The 20524-nt window shown below is 36.5% G+C and overlaps 1 protein-coding gene and 1 non-coding gene across 2 annotated transcripts; one reads left to right on the forward strand and one right to left on the reverse strand.

Annotated features, from left to right (window-relative positions):
- Positions 1-5940: 5940 nt before the first annotated feature.
- LOC130497951 (small nucleolar RNA R71) lies at positions 5941-6047 on the forward strand. The gene has a single exon (XR_008936991.1). It is a non-coding gene; the product is annotated as a small nucleolar RNA R71 (small nucleolar RNA).
- A 4838-nt stretch (positions 6048-10885) lies between these two features.
- LOC108841413 (probable aspartic proteinase GIP2) lies at positions 10886-12271 on the reverse strand. The gene has a single exon (XM_018614172.2). It carries the CDS (start codon positions 12197-12199, stop codon positions 10979-10981), a length of 1221 nt encoding a protein of 406 aa, XP_018469674.2. The 5' UTR covers positions 12200-12271; the 3' UTR covers positions 10886-10978.
- Between the last annotated feature and the right edge of the window lie 8253 nt (positions 12272-20524).

Raw genomic sequence — 20524 nt, forward strand, 5'->3', positions numbered from 1 at the left:
TGGGCGCTCCCTCAGTCTTGTTCGGCCACGGGTACCCAGGTGGAGCACTCGCGGCTGGAGAAGCCGTGCTCTTGGTGACTCTAGCGTTCCGCATCTTTGGAGGCATCTACAAGACAAAACAAAACCCAATATCAGCACAGTTCATCGGTTGTTCTAGAAACGATGGAACAATCCAATCTTCTTGTTCTACTCAAGTCCATCGATTACTAGACAACCTATACAAGCCTCAATCTTAACAGCAGAAATCGCAAGGGCCAAGAATCACAAGCAACAAATCGGTTCCTCTTCCATTGAAACTCAATCAAGAATTCAGTCCTAGTAGCAAGTATACTATCAAGAGCTACAACCTAGGATGAATCGCAAATCATAAAGGAAAGAGAGAACCCAAGAAATCACTCCCAAATCGCGATTTGCATGCGCAAAAAGGGAGAGAGTTCTTGGTGATTACCTTGATTGGAGAGATGATTCCCGCAAAACAACCCAATCTCAAGAGAATCCCAAGAGTTTAGAACCAAAATCGATGAGAAGAGAGAGAGGTGAGTTTGCGATTTTTAGGGTTCTAGGGGGGGGTGGTTTGCGGCGAGAGAGATGAAGTGGGGAAGTGGAATGTTTGGGTTTTTAATAACCAATCAAAACCGCTTCCCCTTCCCTTTTTCTCTTTTTTTTTTATTTTTTTTTTTTTTTTTTTTTTTTTTTTGATTCGAGAACTTACCTGGGAACAATCGGCGGAACAACCGCTAGAGTGCTCTCCTGGAGTGATCTCGAATTTTCTTGATTTTTCGACCTGCAAAGTTAGTTCCTAGAAAGATAAAGACAAAGAGAAAACAATATTTACACTCACCAGTGGGTTGCCTCCCACCAAGCGCTTGTTTTCTGTCACTAGCTTGACTTCAATGAGCCGATTAGGCTTGAGGGGGATCGCTCAAGGGTATCTCTACACCTTCAGCGATTGTTGTGTCAGCAAGATATGGCTTGAGACGCTGACCATTAACAACGAATTCTCCTCCTCTTGTGTCCAGCAACACAACAGCTCCATAAGGGCGGACCTCCTTAATGGTGAAAGGTCCCGACCATCTAGATTTAAGCTTTCCAGGGAACAGCTTAACCCGCGAATTGAAGAGCAAGACCTGATCGTTCGGAACAAAGCTTCTGCTGATGATCCGCTTGTCGTGGAACGCCTTGGTCTTTTCCTTGTAGATCTTAGAACTCTCATAGGCCAGATGCCTGATCTCCTCCAACTCGTGGATCTGAATGGTTCGCCTCTCCTTGGCAGGTTTGATATCGAAGTTGAGTAGTTTGACAGCCCAAGCCGCCTTGTACTCTAGCTCAACAGGTAGGTGGCACGCCTTGCCATAGACCAGATGATAGGGGGTGGTCCCTAAAGGGGTCTTGTAGGCTGTTCTGTACGCCCAGAGAGCATCGTCAAGCTTAAGGGACCAATCCTTGCGGGTGGTGTTGACAGTCTTCTGCAGGATGTTCTTGATCTCTCTGTTTGAAACTTCCACTTGACCACTTGTTTGAGGATGGTAGGCGGTTGCAACCTTGTGTTTCACACCATTCTTGCTCAGCAATCCTTGGAACAACTTGTTGATAAAGTGTGTTCCACCATCGCTTATTACCACTCTAGGCACTCCAAATCTTGGGAAGATGATGGAGGTGAACATCTTGGTTACAACTCGCGCATCATTGGTTGGACTAGCAATCGCCTCTACCCACTTGGAGACATAGTCCACAGCAACTAGGATGTACTCATTCTTGTGTGAGACTGGGAAAGGTCCCATGAAATCGATCCCCCAGCAATCGAACACTTCAACTTCCAAGATGTAGTTCTGAGGCATCTCGTTTCTCTTGCTTATACTCCCCATCCTTTGGCATGAATTGCATCGAGATATGAAGGCGTGAGCATCTCTGAACATAGTAGGCCACCAGAAACCGGCTTGGAGGATCTTGGAAACAGTCTTGAAGGTGGCGAAGTGACCAGCATAAGAGGAACCATGGCAGTGGTGAAGGATCCCTGGAATATCAGCCTCTGGAACACATCTTCTGAAGATCCCATCCTTGCCTTGCCGATAGAGGTACGGCTCATCCCAGAAGTAGTGCCTTGCCTCCCTCAAAAATTTCCTCTTCTCATTCCCAGTGAACCTCAAAGGCTCTTTCTCAGCTGCCAAGAAGTTGGCAATCTCAGCAAACCATGGAAGATTCGGGTACTCCTTCTGGATCACTGCAACGAATGCTCCTTCTACGCGGGAACAGTCCTTAATGGCGGGTGATGACTGCTCCATGTTGCGCAGATCAATCGCATTGACGTATTCCATCGGTTGTTCCACATCAAGAACTGTCTCATCTGACACCTTCATCCTGGAGAGATGATCTGCCACTCCATTATCAACCCCCTTCTTGTCTCTTATCTCTAGATCAAACTCTTGGAGCAAGAGGATCCATCGTAAGAGCCGCGGTTTAGCATCCTTCTTCGTGAGCAGGTACTTGAGAGCCGCGTGGTCTGTGTGCACAATCACCTTTGATCCAACCAGATAGGATCTGAACTTCTCAAAAGCGAACACGATGGCAAGGAGCTCCTTCTCTGTGGTTGCGTATCGGCATTGAGCTTCATCTAAAGTTCTGCTTGCATAGTAGATCACGTGAAGCTTCTTGTCTTTACGCTGTCCAAGGACTGCTCCCACTGCAAAATCACTTGCATCTGTCATGATCTCAAAAGGGAGATCCCAGTCTGGAGGTTGGACAACTGGTGCACTGACTAGAGCTCCCTTGATCGTATGGAATGCGGCTAAGCAGTCACTGTCAAAGGCAAACTGAGCTTCCTTGCAGAGCAACCGAGTGAGTGGTCTCGCGATCTTAGAGAAGTCTTGGATGAACCTCCTGTAGAAACCAGCGTGTCCCAAGAAACTCCTGATTCCCTTCACTGAAGTTGGTGGTTGCAGGCTCATCATGACCTCGATCTTTGCCTTGTCCACCTCAATGCCTTTCTCGGATATCTTGTGTCCCAGAACAATCCCATCTCTCACCATGAAGTGGCACTTCTCCCAGTTCAGCACCAGATGCTTCTCCTCGCATCGCTTCAGTACCCTGCACAAATTTGACAAACAGACATGAAAGGAGCTTCCATAGACGCTGAAATCGTCCATGAAAACCTCCATTATGTCTTCGATCAGATCAGTAAAAATCGACATCATGCATCGCTGGAAGGTCGCCGGAGCATTGCACAAGCCGAAGGGCATCCTCCTGTATGCATATGTTCCATAAGGGCATGTGAACGTCGTCTTCTCCTGATCATCTGGGTGGATGGGAATCTGAAAGAAACCTGAATAACCATCTAAAAAGCAATAGTAAGGGTGGTTAGCCAATCTCTCAAGCATTTGATCAATAAACGGAAGTGGGAAGTGATCCTTACGAGTCGCAGCATTCAATTTACGAAAATCAATGCACATGCGATGACCAGTAATTGTTCTAGTGGGGATCAATTCATTCTTTTCATTGGTTATTACAGTGATCCCACCTTTCTTAGGTACTACATGCACAGGACTAACCCACTTACTATCAGAGATCGCATAGATCACACCTGCTTCTAGAAGTTTCATTATCTCTTTCTTTACAACATCTTTTAGATTCGGGTTTAACCTCCTCTGATGTTCTACAGAAGTCATCGATTCATCTTCCAGGTGTATTCTATGCATGCACAAATCAGGTGAAATGCCAGGTATGTCAGCTAGAGAGTAACCCAAAGCCTTACGATACTTTCTCAGCTCACACAAAAGCAGAGCAGTCTCTGCATTGTTCAGGTCAGCATTTATAATGACAGGATATGTAGAGTTGGGTCCAAGAAATGCATACCTGAGTCCCTTGGGAAGGGATTTGAGCTCTACCTTTGGAGCTTTCAGCTCGCTCCATGAGTCATCAGTCTGAGCTGCCGGAACAGACGAGTTCTGAGGTGCGGTTGTTCCAGTCGCTGTGCTGGAGTCACTGTTCTCCCCCAGACTTAGATTCGCCACCATCCTCTCCATAGTCCTGGCTGAATCCAGGAACTTGGCATAGGCATCAGCATCAACATTCTCTAAGCTCTGCTCGGCTTCAGCTCTGACTAAGGCGAGTTCAAGTGGATCCTCGGTGAGAATCTCCTCGATCATACCTTCACGCGGCTCTAGGGGATCACCATCTTCTTGGACAGTGAAGGTTTGTCCATCCAGCATCGGCTTCTTGAGCATCTGATCCATCTCAAACTTCATCACAATATCTCCAAGGTGGAGATCGATCTTCCCTTGTCGGACATCAATAATAGCTCCGACAGTGCAGAGGAATGGTCTGCCTAGGATCAGGGGATCATTGGAGTCTTCCTCGACTTCCAGAACAACGAAATCGGCAGGAACAATTGTATTCCCAACCAGAACTTGAAGATCTTCGAGGATTCCAACTGGAGACTTCACAGATCGATCAGCAAACACTAGTGACATCTTGGTAGGCTTGAAGTCCGAGTATCCAAGGCGCTTAGCCACAGTGTATGGCATGAGGTTTATGCTCGACCCTAGATCGACCAATGAGCATGAGAAAAGTGTTCTCCCAATCTGAACCGAGAGAACAAACTTTCCCGGATCACCCATCTTCTTGATCCTTCTGTTCTGGAGCACCGCGCTGCACTCCTTAGAGACAATCATGAACTCACTGTCATCAGATATCTTCCCAGAGATCAGTCCTTTGACAAAGCTGCGCATGGATGGTATCATCTGGATCGCACTCATCAGAGGGAGCTTGACAGTTAGGTCTTCTAGCATCTTCCTGCACTTCATCTCTTCCTTATCTTTGCGTGTAGCCTTAGCTGGAACAGGGTAAGGAACTTTTGGCACATACTGACGAGCAGGAGAAGGCGCTGCAGTCGGTGGAACAACCCCAGCGGGTCGCTCTGCTTCCGTCGGAACAGTCTCAGTAGGTTGTTCTGCATCATCCTCATCTGTGGGTACAGCTTTAGATGGCTGATCCGACTCCTTCTGCTTCCCTTTCTCAGCCGATGTGAATCTCCTGGGGTCTAGATCAGGCAGTTGCTTTCCACTCCTCAACCCTACTGCATTGCACTCCTTGGGGTTTTTGTCTGTTTTCCCAGGGAGAGTTCCTTGCTGTCTCTTCACGTTCTCAGCAGTCTGAGCAATCTGAATATCCATCTGTCTCATATGGCTTGAGACATTGTCATACTTCACACTCAGGTCATTGAACATATGATTCATCCTGGTGTTGATGTCGTTTGTGACCTGGTTCAGTGCCTTCCCTTGGATCTGCTGTCCTTGGAGCAGCTGGCTCATCATATTGGCGAGACTCTTCATGTCATCATGCGGAGCAGTCTGAGTCGGTTGTGCAGCTTGCTGATTAACCGGCTGTTTCTGGCTGTGGAACTGAGCATTCTGAGCTGGGTTAAGGACAAAGGTTCTTCCCTGATTGCCATAAGGCCTTTGGTATCCACTGTTCTGACCTTGGTTCCCTTGAGCTTTATCGTCTGGTTTAGGGGCATTGAACAGGTGGGGATTGTTCCTCACGTTAGGGTTCGGGTGATAGTTCTTGAACTGCCATCCTTGCCCATTCACATAACTCACTTCATGCTGATCCTCAGCCGACTGATCCGCCTCTGATGTGCCTTCTGCGGTTGCTTTATCCTGTGGGGATTCTTCCATGATGAAGACCTGGTTCTGGTTACTCTTAATCAGCTGATCGACCTTGGCAGAGAGCTCATCAATCTTGCTGTTGTCGATGCTCTTCACCTTCTGAGTGCGATCAGTCTCGCGGTTATTGTCAGCTGAGCTTGAGGCCATGTTCTCAATCAACTCGAATGCACCTTGAGTAGACTGAGTCATGAAGTCTCCCTTACTGGCTGAGTTCAAAGCGTTCCTGTACTCCCAGCCTACTCCATCGTAGAACACTCCCAGCAGATAATCTTCCTCAAAACCGTGATGTGGGCATTCTCTGCGGTAGACATTGAATCGCTCCCAAGCATCACAGAACGGCTCGTCAACCAATTGTTTGAAGGTCACGATCTTCTGTCTCAGGGCTGCTGTCTTCGATTTCGTGTAGAAGTGGCTTAAGAAAGCCTCTCGGACTTGTTCCCAAGTGGTGAGTGATCCGGTGGGTAGTGAATCAAGCCAGCGAGCAGCTTTCCCATCAAGAGAGAAAGGGAACAGAGTACACTTGATGTAATCGGGTGGTACTCCATTTGCTTTAGTGAAACCACACATCTTCTCAAAGTGCTCGATGTGGTCCATCGGTATCTCAGCAGGAAGCCCATTGAAGATCTTCCTTTGCACTAGACTTATCAAGGCTGGCTTGATCTCGAAGTCTTGCCTTGTGCACGGTGGAGGGGTTATGGCAGATCGCGTAGCGGGCAGATTACGCAGTAAGTTTCTCTGGCCGATCTGGACCACTCCCTCCTGTTGGTTCGCAGCATTCAGAGCAGCTTGCTCGGCAGCAGCTTGCTGCGCTTGGATCGTCTGCTGCATCTGCTGCATCTGTTGTTGCATGAGTGCAAACGCAGCAGTGAGATCATCTGGATGATCACCCATGTCGGTGTTCGTTGATCTCGGCTGTTGACGGTTCTGTCGTTCCAATCTCGCTAGTTCCTCGTTAGAAAGCTGATGCAATGGCCCTTGTGCGTTGCTCCGAGTATGTCTACTGGTCATGCACCTGGATCATCAGCTGAAACAAAGAAAATAACACGAGTTAGATATCTTAGACTAGATATGAAACCGAAAATTAGAGGTAAAAAATCTGGTCCCCGTCGCAACGGCGCCAAAACTTGATACACTAAAAATGAATCCTTGCTACTGCCAAGTTAACAGTTGCAATTGTAGTACTTGAGATTCAAATCCAGAGGACCAGTCTACACTCTAGTTCTATAAGTTTCAGAATCAAGCTAAGAAGAAGATATGATTTGGTTGAAATAGGCGATAGTAAACAAGCAAAATAAACACGAGATTGATTCAATTAAACAAGAGCTAGCCTAGGGTATTTCATTGGGTGTTGAATTGGAGCCAAACAATTATTCAAGCGCGATGAAGTGCTTTCTAGAACTCGGATCACTCAGCTGGAACACTCCACTGTCGTGGTAGTGATCGCTTTGCAGATCGATCTCACCACCTAACTGTCGTTGGGATGAGAATCGATTGCAAGCTTTAGAGAACAGGTCCGATCAGTTCACTTACCACCCTAATATCTACTTTCGCTGATTAGGGATACTAAGCTCATTCAATACATGTCAAGTTATCATCCTAAGCGGTTAACTAAGTGATGAACTAGTGATCTAACATCAAGTGATCAGTTTAATGAAAGCAGTAAGAACAGTATGAATGAAGAACAGTTATGGATCGCTTATCTATGTTTAGCTCATGTCTCAACACCCTAAAAACCCTAGGCGAGCAAGGTCACTACTCGATCATGATGCACATAAACAAAGACATAAATCCTGAATAAAATTGCATAAGAACAGAGTAGAAAACAAAGGGTTCAGATGATCTTCTCTATGAGAGGATGGATTCTTCTCCCTTACAAGTTGCAGATCGCAATACTCAGTGTTCTCTTGTAAAAACTAGCGTAAAAAAAAATAGAAAATAGATAGATGGCGTTTTATATGGAGGCGCCAATCAGAAGAAAAGAGATTAGGGCAACAGGGCTTAAATCCCGAAATAGGAGTTTCCATATTCGTCTGGAACAATCGCCGGATCACTCCGTCTGCTTGTTCCGCTTGAGAGAGAACAGTCTCGGGATTGTTCTCTTGAGTGTTCTCCGCAGGAATGCTCCAAAAGGACTTCTTTTCATCAGGCACCTTCTCTTCTTTCTTCTGCTAACTCCAGACCTGTAAAAGGTCAAAAAGGACTAGACTGACACGAATTAGTGACTTCAAACAAAAGAAAACATATATACAATGATGTGAAAAACACCATATATCAGTATTGAAAGTTAGTATGGTATACACTCTTATCTAGAAACAAAATCCCTAAAAAGTCTGTTGTTTCTTACAATAAAAAGTACGTATATCGGTATGTGCATATAAATCTGTGAAGAACTGAAATACAAAGAAAAATAAACAAATTAACACCTTAAATGACGAACAGAAAACGAGAGACACTTAACAGGCTATGGAAAAAAAATAGAGATACATGAGATATAAGAGAGGAAGCTATGTGTATGTATGAGAAGAATACAATATATATGTATGACCCAATGTAAGAAGGTCTTAGACTATTCACATTGGAGATCTTTTAAGATTAGCCTTTCATCAAAAGTATAATATTATAATAAAAATCAAAATTTTGAGAGATCAATGCCAAAATCTATTAAATAAGATTTTAAAGAAGATCTCTCAAAACTTTGAAAGATTTTATTGTAATATTATTATTTTTGATAAGAGATTTTTTTTTAAAGATTTTAATGCATATGTTTTTAGGTATTTTATCTTTGCAACAACACGTGGTTTATACTTTGTATCTTTCAATTTATTTATTTAATGACTTATATGGTGAAGAAATTAAAATAAAATTTCATACTTCAGTAGTACAATATTAGGAGTATATTGCTGTTGTTTTTGTTTATCTTTGCAACGACACGTGGATTATACTTTTTATCTTTCAATTTATATATTTTATGACTTATATGGTGAAGAAATTAAAATAAAATTGCATACTTCACTAGTACAACCTTAGGAGTATATTGCTGTTGTTTTTGTTTATCTTTGCAACGACACGTGGTTTATACTTTGTATCTTTCAATTTATTTATTTTATTACTTATATGGTGAAGAAATTAAAATAAAATTTCATACTTCACTAGTACAACATTAGGAATATATTTTTTTTTGCTTCGCAACCTTAGCAGTATACAGTTAAACAAAAACAACAGCAATATACTTGATATCATTACACAACATAGTATTCTATTTCTTTTTTCTGGTCAAACTTTTTTTTCATTAACCTTAAACAACAGAAACATCGTTTAACATCTCAGAAGTAGAATTTGAGAGTACAAACAAAGCATCTATCGCCATGCGATCTGCAACAGAGTTACAAAGACAAGAGATGAATTTAAAGGAGATGGAATTAAGAGATCTACTCAAACACTGATGTCATGGAGAATCCCTTAAAGTGCAATCACAAAAGACTTGTCTATGAAGAGGCCAACTAGACTTTTGGAATCTAGGAAACAGATTATGTCCTTAGGTGAAACAATCATACTTAGCAAGACTTTAAAATAAAATTTTAGTAATTAATTATAATTTAACTAAAGTATTTTTCACTAGAAGCAGTTTTAACTTATTTTTATATAATTTGAGCTTGTTGACATATAGAAAAAGCCAGCCTACTGAAGTTCGGAAAAAAACCATAATGACTTGACTTTTCAAAAATTTCTACAAAATACTTAAACTTATTGAGTTTCCAGCAAAATACACAACTTTTGTACTGCACAACAAATACACAAAAAAGAAAAAAGAATTTTAGTTACATCATATTTTTTTAATACACAAATTAAGTAACCATCGACGTGTATCTATATTTTTTCTTAACGCTGATATTTTAATTATACGAAAGATTACACAGATGATTCGACAACCGACAATACTACATGCCTTATAAAGATCTACGTCTAACTGCATCATCTGAGCCGTCTTATGAAGATATATTCCTGACCAAATTTACTTGCACCATATTGTAGATCCTTTATAAGTCTTTCTTCCGTTGTCTCCATGATTGTTTAATAAATCTCTTTTTCCAGGATTTGGAATCTGGATTTCCTGTAATCTGTAATAATTTGCGTAGTCTGGGATTTGAACCCAAACCAAAGTGTAGAAACCTTTAAACTTTAACCATTAGGCTACGGTGCTTGCACAATGTGCATCTATATTAATCTAGCGAGTAGCATAACTAATTAAGCAACTAACACCGGTAAATTTTTTGTTTCAAGCCTATTAGCATGTTAAAAACTAATTCACATGCCAAATTTATTAAAAATAAAAATAATCGATAATACTCATATTAAAATTTAACCATAACCTAAAATTGCAATAAGAAAACACACTAAATCTTCAAATTAGGGAAGAAACACGTTTTTCACGGGTAAAAGAGCTTCTCATATAATGTCTTAGAGCATTATGTGGTTTTTAAATCAAACGTGGAGGTATAATGCATGGTATTTTCATATTGTATTGGAATCTTGGTCTATTCACTTAAATTATGAGTTTCCTCTTTATATTTGAGATTTTTTGATTATTTATAATCTACATTTTATGCTTCATTATACTATATAGCTTTGTGTTTTTATCCTTGATGATGAATGTGTCTAGTTTTGTTTGTGAAATTGTGTTATTATCTGAGTATAAAAAAATGCCAATGTCGTTTTTCAGTTGAGCTGCTGGTTTATCACGGAAATCTCATGATTTAAGATGTTTACTTGTTGTAGTGAATTCAGTAGTTATCAAAACGAATGTTACATCTGACCTGTTAATTGATTTTAGATTTTTGTTTTGTTAAAATGCATATTTAAAAGATATAAACTATCTTGTTTAGGTGGTTATATGCTGCTAGTTAGTTGATTTTAGAGATATAAAAGTCTCATGATTTTAGAGTTTGTTACTCTGTTTATATATGCAGAGGGTTCATAAAACCGGTTAAAACTCGGTTTATACTAAACCAATCATACAATTTCAATTAACTTTAATAAGAATAATTTAGTAATCATGTAAAGTTTTAAATAATTCAAATAACTCGGATCAAGTTCTGGTTGTCTACTACCTCTGTTTCATGGTTTTGAAACAAATAAAGAAAAAAAAAATAGAAAGTTTACCTTAAAATATTTGTGTGTCGAATGCAAGATCAGGTGTACTTTCTTAGCGAAATTCAACCCGATTGAAATGAAAATGATACATCTAGTTGGCATTAATTTATTTGAAATGAAAATGATATATATGCCGCACAACATCGATTATAGATAAATATGCATTACATACCAAACATCCTAGAAACTGAGCAAGAAGTGTTATAAAGCAAAAGAGAAGAAGAGAACGAAAATTTGGAAGCTTTGAGATCAAACTGCACCAAATTATCCTCCATCTGAAAACCTCCGATCAAAATCGGGTTCTTCGGGTTCACACCTCCGTCCACAAACCCTAAACAAACCACATCTTTGTTAACCTTCACCAGAGAATTCGAACCGTGGATTCTCCACTTAGCCCCTCCACTCATCACCAGGTCGATCACTGGAACTCCACGCCCTCCATTGGACTGAAAGCACGCACTGAAAGGCTTCACCGTTGGAGCTTTAGCCATATTGACACTTCCAACAAAGGCTGTGACCAGAGCCTTGTAAATGGAACTTTGCAATACAGTGTAAGGAGCCAAAGTACAGATCTTTGTCGGTCCAGGGAGTATAGGAACAGTCTTTCCACTGACTTGGATGGACTTCACATCGATTAAGTACTCACTTTTGTTATTACCAATCAGAGGCGTCGAGGCAAAGATCTTAGACACATCTTTAAGGTAAGGGAGATAGAAAAAAGGACCACCGCCGATCCAAAAGTCACCATTGTAATAAGACTTCATCCCTTCCGTGGAAGGCAAGCAAATAGACATCTTTGGAGGAAGCTTGTACATAGAGATGAGCTGCGAGGGAACTGATAAGTGGTTGTTAGCGAGACCGATGGATCCACCGAAAGCCTTAGGGATAGGTTTAAAGGCAGTAGCATCGTCAGTGCACGTCAAAGTCAACGTAGAGATCTTTTCACTGTCCATGGAGTATACTCCATTAGGAGTGTATAATAAGCCAACGGTGTCTCGGAGGAGCCTGGCGTTGACTGGTCGATCCGAAAAAGATGTTGAGACGTATTTACGACACATGGGCATACTGGTTGTGTTCTTGGGACATGAAGAGTTCGGGTTTGCGAATTTGCATCTTGTGGAGCCGCATCTGATGGAGTGGTACGAGGTGGATTTGGTGGAGGCAGCGCAGTTTTGTAATAGCGGCGCTGCTCCATTGAGGTCAATGAGGAAGTTCCGGCTGCGGAGGTTCGAGCCGATGGTCAAAGGCAAGGAGTAGAGATTTGTGGTCTTGTCTTTGTAAATAGGGTGCAGAAATGCTTGAACCTTTGGTTGGTAAGACTGGGATGTACTTGCTCGGTAGAGAAGGATCAGTGAAAGCAGTAAGAAAATCACAGAATGAGCCATTTTTTATGTTTGGACTCTTGGGGATGTGATAGTGCGATGTGAGTTGTTGGGTCCAAATGTATATGTTTTATATCTATGAAATGACAGAAGCATGTGGTCTCATTTAATATCTACATAACATCGTCTTTTTATATAAAAGTTATCATCGAGATGTACATTTTTCGGAAATATTATTTTTATTATATACAAATTGCACTACTCTAGTTGAAGAAGGTTTGAACAAATATGATATGTAATCATGTAATAGGAGATTTGTACTCATCTATCCTATTAAAAGTGAAGTACAAATAGGAATTAACCCTCACTTCATTTCATTATTTACAATTGACTGCCACTGCTTTAAATTAAAAATCTTTTGAGTATTTTTAAGCCCATCACGTTTTTTTTGTTCTAATTTTTAATGGGCTAGACATTTTTAATTTAACTTACTTTTAACTAGACCTAATTGTATTTTATCTAACCATTTTTAACCAGTTCACATGTCTAATTCTAACCATCTCTAACCATAAATTGGACTTATAATCATATTTCACATGAGCACAAATCTAAACTATTATAACAAATGTTTTCTACCGAAAGAGATATTAAAACGATGGTCAGAGATTTACCACAAATCTAAATAACTATATATATCAATATTTTTGGTTTCTTACATAATATACTTCGATGCAAAACCATTTTTTCCGATGCAAAACCAGTTGGTTTGTCAAATTCAGTTTGGAGTAAAAACCATTCGGTTTTCTTATTTATTTAATAATTGCAATATTGCTCGAGAATAAATCTAATCTTTCAAACATAAGATCAATATTTATGAAGATCTTCCTTGCACCTGTCAATTCAGAAAAAATGGATATTAACCAATATATCGGATACTAATCACTTCAAATTTGTTTAGACAGACAAGTACTGATAATGGAATCATCTAAACCATTTATTTAGACAGACAAGTATATACATGTACTATTTCAACATATTTATTATATAAATCAGTTAGTAACTAGCGATTCAATAAAATTAGAATTTATGTTTATTTTAGTACAGATGTTAATCCAAATGTTTTATATGATAAAAATTGAGATAAACTGATTAATCATTTTATTTTTAAATGTTAATTGTAATTTTTTCTTTTTAAAAATACAATCTCATAGTCATATATTTCTTATGATTTTAAAAATACAATCTCATAGTTATATATCTCTTATTGAAAATAAACTCATATTGATAATAAACTTATCCAATATAATTTTTAAACTCACATTTTAAATTTTTTAATGATAGATTATTGTATATTATTTCCATATAAATATAAGTTTAGTTATTTATAAATAGGGGATATGTTTATATGATACTAATGTTGGTCAAAAAAGGTTTTAAATTTTTATTTTTATTATATTAGATCTGTAATACATTTAAAATTATTAATATATATCATTTATACAAAACAAAATTTTATTGATAAAAACGTAAAATATACACCCACAGACGTCCGCGTCAAGCTCTAATTCTATATTATTAAAATTGAAGTACTAATTATATTTGTTTGGAAACATGGATAACAGTTTAAAAACAAGTTTGTTTGGAAATATGGATATCAATTAAAAAAATAGGTTTGTTTGGAAACATGATTAGCATTATAAAAATATATTGTTGTTTGGAAACATAGATAGCAATATACTAATAAAATAATGGGTTTATGTTATTAACAAAAATTAGAAGACTTTATATTATGAGAAACTATCTATTTGAGTCAACTTTTAAATATCCGAAAATGGACTACTCTAATTACTTAAAACATTTTTTGTCTAATATAATCATAAAATAAAATTTAAACTTTATATACATATTTCAAATCAAAATAATAATTTAAAGTTGATTTGTATCAGAAATTGATTTAAAATATGCATACATTCAAAATTTTATTTTTACTAAAATATTTTACAATAACCATAATTAAAAAATGTTTTCAATATATATCAAAAAATAATAAAAACCCCAATTTAATGTACCGACTTAAGTTATGGTTTTTATATTTCACATTAAATTTTAAAAATATAATATATGTCAGTATTTATATGATAGTATATATAAATTACTATTAATTATATGACTATTTATGATATATAATAGTGACTCCATAAATAATAGTGACTAGAGGTGGGCGTTAGGGTATCCATTCGGATTTGGTTCGGATCTATTTGGGTTTCGGGTTTCCGGGATCAAAGATTTGAGCCCATTCAGATATTTCTAAATTTCAGTTTGAATTCTATTCGAAACTTTGTGGGCTCGGTTTGGGTTCATATAATCTATTTAAATTAATTTTAAAATTTTAAAATTCGTTATATATACTTTAAATTTCTCAAAATCTATAAATAAATAATATATTACATATAAATTTGAATAACATATGTCTGAATACCTAAACTTAACATATAAATTGGTTTGATTTAAATATTTGGATCGAGAATCAATACTTATTTTGTATTTTTGGTGTTATGAGTATACTAACTATTTTAGATATTTATTTTTGAATATTTTTTATATATTTTAAGCATTTAAACCAACTTAAAAGTATCATATATATTCTGGATATTTTTATATACATTAAATCTAATATATATAGTATATAAATCTTTTTTCGGATACATTTTGGTATCTGAAATACTTCACTTCGGATCGGATCCGGTTTCGATTCTCTAAAACATCAAAATTTTGAATAATTATATATTTAATCATTTTGGTTCGAGTTTGGTACTACTCTTTCGGATCGGAATCAGTTTAGTTCTTCAGATTTAAATTTTTATTCAGCCTTAATAATATAAAAATAAATAGCAACATAATTTTGAAAATACACCCGCACGGGCGTGCGGGTCAAGATCTAGTTCTACTTTAAAAAGAGATCTATAGATTATGTGCATTACTTTGTTTAAACAAAAGAAAATTGTGGAGAAAATTGTAACGGACAAAGACAAAAAGTAGTAATTTTAACACCACTTCTCCAATTAAAAATGTCTGAAAGTAAGATTTCCCGATAAATATTTCAAATAATTATGCGACTAAAGACATCACTTTAAACTGTCTCCCGCTCCACGTTTCACGAAAGAGTCAACAAAAAAGCTTCGTTTATTACTTTATATTTTAACTAGGATAAACCCGACCTACGGGCGGGCAAGTAAATAAATTAACAGTATAAATTTTTTAAAATATTTAATTTATTTTTATCTAAAAATATCAATAACTTAGCATATTGAAACCCAAGGATAATGGCAAATTAGTCTTATGTTTCAGTTACACAGTATAGCATTTGTATTTGTTTTTCTTTGTCTTGTGTTGCTGTAAAGCATTTTTAGCTGAATAGTAGATGAATTTATTCAGTTATTAAAAAATTATGGGCATTTGGTGTGTCTTTTTGGATTGATGATTTGTATTTCTTCTTTTTAGTAATTAATTTTTGTTATTTATTTGGATGCATTAGCACTATTTTTTGTGTGTTTATCTGCAGTATATATCATCCAACTCTTTTCTCATTTATTTTCAGCTTATGCAGCTTAGCCTATGAGTTGGACGATATAACTTAATATGTTTTAAGCTCAAACAAACCCAGATGCATAACACCATCTTTTATTTACCTTTCTGAAAAACTTGACTTCAGCCTTAAAAATCAAGATAGCGAGATAGACAAAAGAAACATACTATAACAGTATCCTTAAAAAAACTGCTTTACTTGACTCATTTGGATAAATGATCAAAATTAACTGAAGATAAGACAATACAAACACATATCAGTCACAAAACAGGTGGAAAGCAACTGCTCCAATCATAAAACGAACCAAATGATCCAAAGATCTTATACAGGAAAAGGCGAGCAGAATCGTAGACCAATTTTTGGATGATCCTTTTAAACCTATCTACAATACTCCTTTCTTCTCCTGTGAAGAGAAACCTGGTAATGTCTGTTCATGGTAGTGTTGTTTTAATTAAACATAAAGTTTATACCTTGTATGAGAACCGCCTCCCATCATACGCTGCTCCACAAACCATCAACATAACCAAATCAAATTCAATTTCACATATATGAATGATATAACATTATTGTAGAGAAAAGGTGAGATAAGGAAGTCAAAACCTCAAATAAGACTTCAGTACACGTTTGATATGAGCACTAAGAGAACCTTTTCTAATGCTGTTGATAAACTGAAGCCGCTTGGTGTCATGGAGGTTAACAGGTGGTTCTGGGGCCTGTTAGATAAACCAACTCCGACCACCACCACCGCAAAGTAATGTCCTCCTTCCTCTGCCTCCAAGTGATTTCCGTCGGCCGCCATTAATGGCTGAAGCTCTGGCTATGGATATTTTCGTCATTTCTTCAATGGTGGCATAACTCTTACGCGTACTACCCTTCATCCCTCTATTTTTATTCTCTCCCTCACTTGCTGATAAGCTTGCTCTTGAATAAGAAGTTGACCTGAAAAAGAAAACAGAGGCGGTTCTGCTCTTATACGGTGGAGGAAATAACATAAGTGTGAGGAAGGTGTCCATGGCTTCCCAGAAACATAAGCAACAAAACCATCACGGTTGAGAATTTCTTAGTCTAAAAAATAGTTACGAAAGAAGTTTATAATATGGATCCAGCATGGTGGAACATATCCAAACATCAATTAATAGTCATAACCGGAGAAATTACTCAGTCGTAAAATATGAACAGTATAAAAAAAACCAATCAACAAAAGCTGCCATAAATCTACGACAGAAACTCCAAAACACAATGAAAAACTATAATCTGGAATCAAGACGGTGGAGATGTGTATAGAATTTAACGGGAGGTATTATTTAAGAATTTAACGGGAGGTATTATTTAACCTGAGAATCAAGAAGGGGCATGTTGACTCCCATGAGTTCTCCAACACGGCACACGTTTCTGGCCTCCCAGAAACGGAGCAGGCGAACTTCTGCGGTGGAGGAAGACCGGCCAGTCTATAAATCAGAGAGGAAGATCAAAGAGTTAGCCATAACTCACACCTTTTGTTTATTGTTTAGTCCAAAACGAATTATGATTCTAAAAGCAGGGACTCATACCTTTTTATAGTAGAACGTCCATTGCCTTGCCATACCGAGGGTCACATTGAATACAGATTATGTGTGGTCGATTAATGGAGGGCTCACTTTATGAGAGGAAGTCGAGATGAAAGATCGGCTGCTAGATGAGGGAGTGGCCACGCAAAGGACACACCAAAACACTCAGACAAAACGCAGAGTTTAATTACAGAAACGTGAATCTATTAACTGATATGGGCTTAATTGTATAAGTAGCCCAAAAGAAGCGATGCCCAAATAACTGACTAAATGAAACGCAGAATTTTGAAGGAAGTAGACACGTGTCGACGCATAGTAACACTATTTTCTGACGTGGCTCTCTAAAAAGAGAGACCCCTTTTCTTTATATAGATAGATTCAGTCGATCAGATAAGCCCTCCTCATCCACTTGATAGTAAAATATAAAAGTATTTTCTCGAATCCTGAGCAAGTCTTACTCTATTTACGACTTACTGATTTTGTGATAAAGAATTTTCACTAACCCATGTATCCTATTTGAGAATTTTTTTAAAAATTTATAACCTAAATTGCATGAAAACTTCAGAAGACGTATGTTCTCTGCTTCGAAACCAGAATAGGATTAGGAAATTTTACAGAATTTTGCTTCCAAAACGTTTCTAAAATATCATATATCTAAAACACATTGGAATCATGCTTTCATTTTAAAAACACAATATCATAAATAAATAAATAAAATTTTAAAATCATGTTTTTTTATTAAATCTAAAACATATAAATATACAAATATTAAACCGTACTATAAAGTATCTTTATTCATTGACGTTTTTATTAAATGTTTATCATTATATTCAAATATGGTGTCAGTTATTTAAGAAATATTTTAAAATAACTAGTATAATTATTTCTTGTAAACTTTATTTATGTTTCATATTTTAACATGAAATCTTTTTAAATTATTATGAATGAATAAGTTTTTTGTTTTGAATTTGAATCATATAATTAGAGTCATAAATTTTGTAAATTTTATATTATATATATGGATATACGCTTTCAACATATACTCGTTTCCTAATTATTTTTAAAGATTCGTTTTTACGCTTACATATGATTTCATTCCGTTTTTTTGCAACAAACGGCTATTTCCGCATACCCGCTTCTATTTACATGTAATATATGTTATGACATCAATTTGTATTAATCACAAAGTATAATTATAGAAAATTGAAAAATAGGACACCTAAAACTTAAGTTTTTCTCCATAAAACTTTTAGAAAATTATTTAGAAAATATATTTAGATTTATATCAATACCACAATACCTTTAAAATTAGCGTAAATATAAATAAATATGGTAGAGCCATATTTTTCCAACCAGCTCTCTCTTTACAAATATGGACCATCTTTTTGGTGATTCCTCCCGCAAATGGATGATCATCAGTTCGTATAGATATTTAGTAATTTGGATATGGATCTCAAAGATACACTTAAATTTGGCAGAAACAAAATCAAATCTGTGTGGTGAGATACAACTTTTGAACATATACGGTACCGAGAGCAACATTACCGTCAGTCCCAAGACGATGGTGCTTTACAGATAGATCATGGAAGGAGAATAAATGCTTGTCTCGACAAGGTTGGTATAGGACTTTGGAAGGTTTTGATGGGTTGATGGGGCCTGAAATATCCAAGCTAGTTTTTTCCCTCTTCATACAGAGATGGAAGCATTAGTTTGGGCAATGAAATCTATGCGGAATTTACGTCAAAATAATGTCACATTTGCAACAAATTGTTCTTAATTGGTGAAGATGGTTTCGGAACCAGAAAATGACCAATTTTTGCAATTTATTTGAAAGATATCAATTCTCTAAATGAAAGTTTTATTAACTCAGAGATCATTATTCATGTACATATATGATCCCTCTTCATTTCTTTGAATATTTGATGCCGACAGAAGCATGTGGTCTCATTTAATATCTACATAACATCGTTTTTTTATATAAAAGTTATCATCGAGATCTACATTTTTCGGAAATATTATTTTTATTATATACAAATTGCACTACTCTAGTTGAAGAAGGTTTGAACAAATATGATATGTAATCATGTAATAGGAGATTTGGTACTCATTCTACTTTAAAAAGAGATCTATAGATTATGTGCATTACTTTAAAAAGAGATCTATAGATGCGACTAAAGACATCACTTTAAACTGTCCCCCGCTCCACGTTTCACGAAAGAGTCAACAAAAAATTTCGTTTATTACTTCTAATTATTAATTTAGAATTATCTACTATTTGAAATTTTCATTTAAATTTTGGACTCTTTCATAGTTGGTGCTAGAATATATCATGCCTCTTATACAATGCAACCTACCAACTTAAATTAAACCAAATCTTAACCAACATAGATTAGTTAAATTTAACCAGTAACACTTTTATAATATTTTTGGTTAATCTCTTAATATAATTAGACCATATAAAACTGAACCACTCTTAAATCAACGAGTTCCATATCATTCCAAACATAAAAGAAAAAATATCCGACTTATTTACAACATAAGCATACAAAGACCGTCTATGCTTATGCTCATTGATCTCCAAAAACCAAATAATTGTGGCATAGACCAACATAAGACTCATGTTCGTATCACTAACTTTACTTCCATATATTTACTTTTCACCTACATCATATCACAACATACACAGTTATGCAAGAACATGATTTTTTTTGTTCAAACAACCAAAATAATAGTGGCATATGGTCAGTAGATTTTTAAATATGTTTTTTATATATTACATTTTACGAGACTATGTGTATAAGTTTTTTTTTTTGAAAAAAAGCATAACTATGTGTATAAGTTAAAAGGTAAAAAGTGTGACAAAGCAAATTATTATACTAAAATAAAAGAAGATTAAATACAAACTAATAACAAGTACAACACAAATTATAACACTATTAAATTCTATATATATTTAATAAAATATTATATATGTCTAATATGTATATATATATATATATATATATATATATATATAAATGTTACAAACAAATATATATAATATTATATACACATATTATATATACCATATATTATTATTGAAATTTGACAAATCAATTTCCGCCCTATAGGACGGGTCCTAATCTAATTATATTTTAATTCAGTCGATCAGATAAGCCCTCCTCATCCACTTGATAGTAAAATATATAAAGTATTTCTCTCATCGTGAGCAAGTCTTACTCTATTTACGACTTACTGATTTTGTGATAAAGAATT

Source organism: Raphanus sativus, chromosome 1 (assembly GCF_000801105.2).
Source record: "Raphanus sativus cultivar WK10039 chromosome 1, ASM80110v3, whole genome shotgun sequence".
In the NCBI taxonomy this organism is placed as follows: Eukaryota; Viridiplantae; Streptophyta; class Magnoliopsida; order Brassicales; family Brassicaceae; genus Raphanus; species Raphanus sativus.

Excerpts from the sequence above, each read along its gene's own strand:
- LOC108841413 (XM_018614172.2), bottom strand. The coding sequence starts at position 12,199 with ATGGCTCATTCTGTGATTTTCTTACTGCTTTCACTGATCCTTCTCTAC.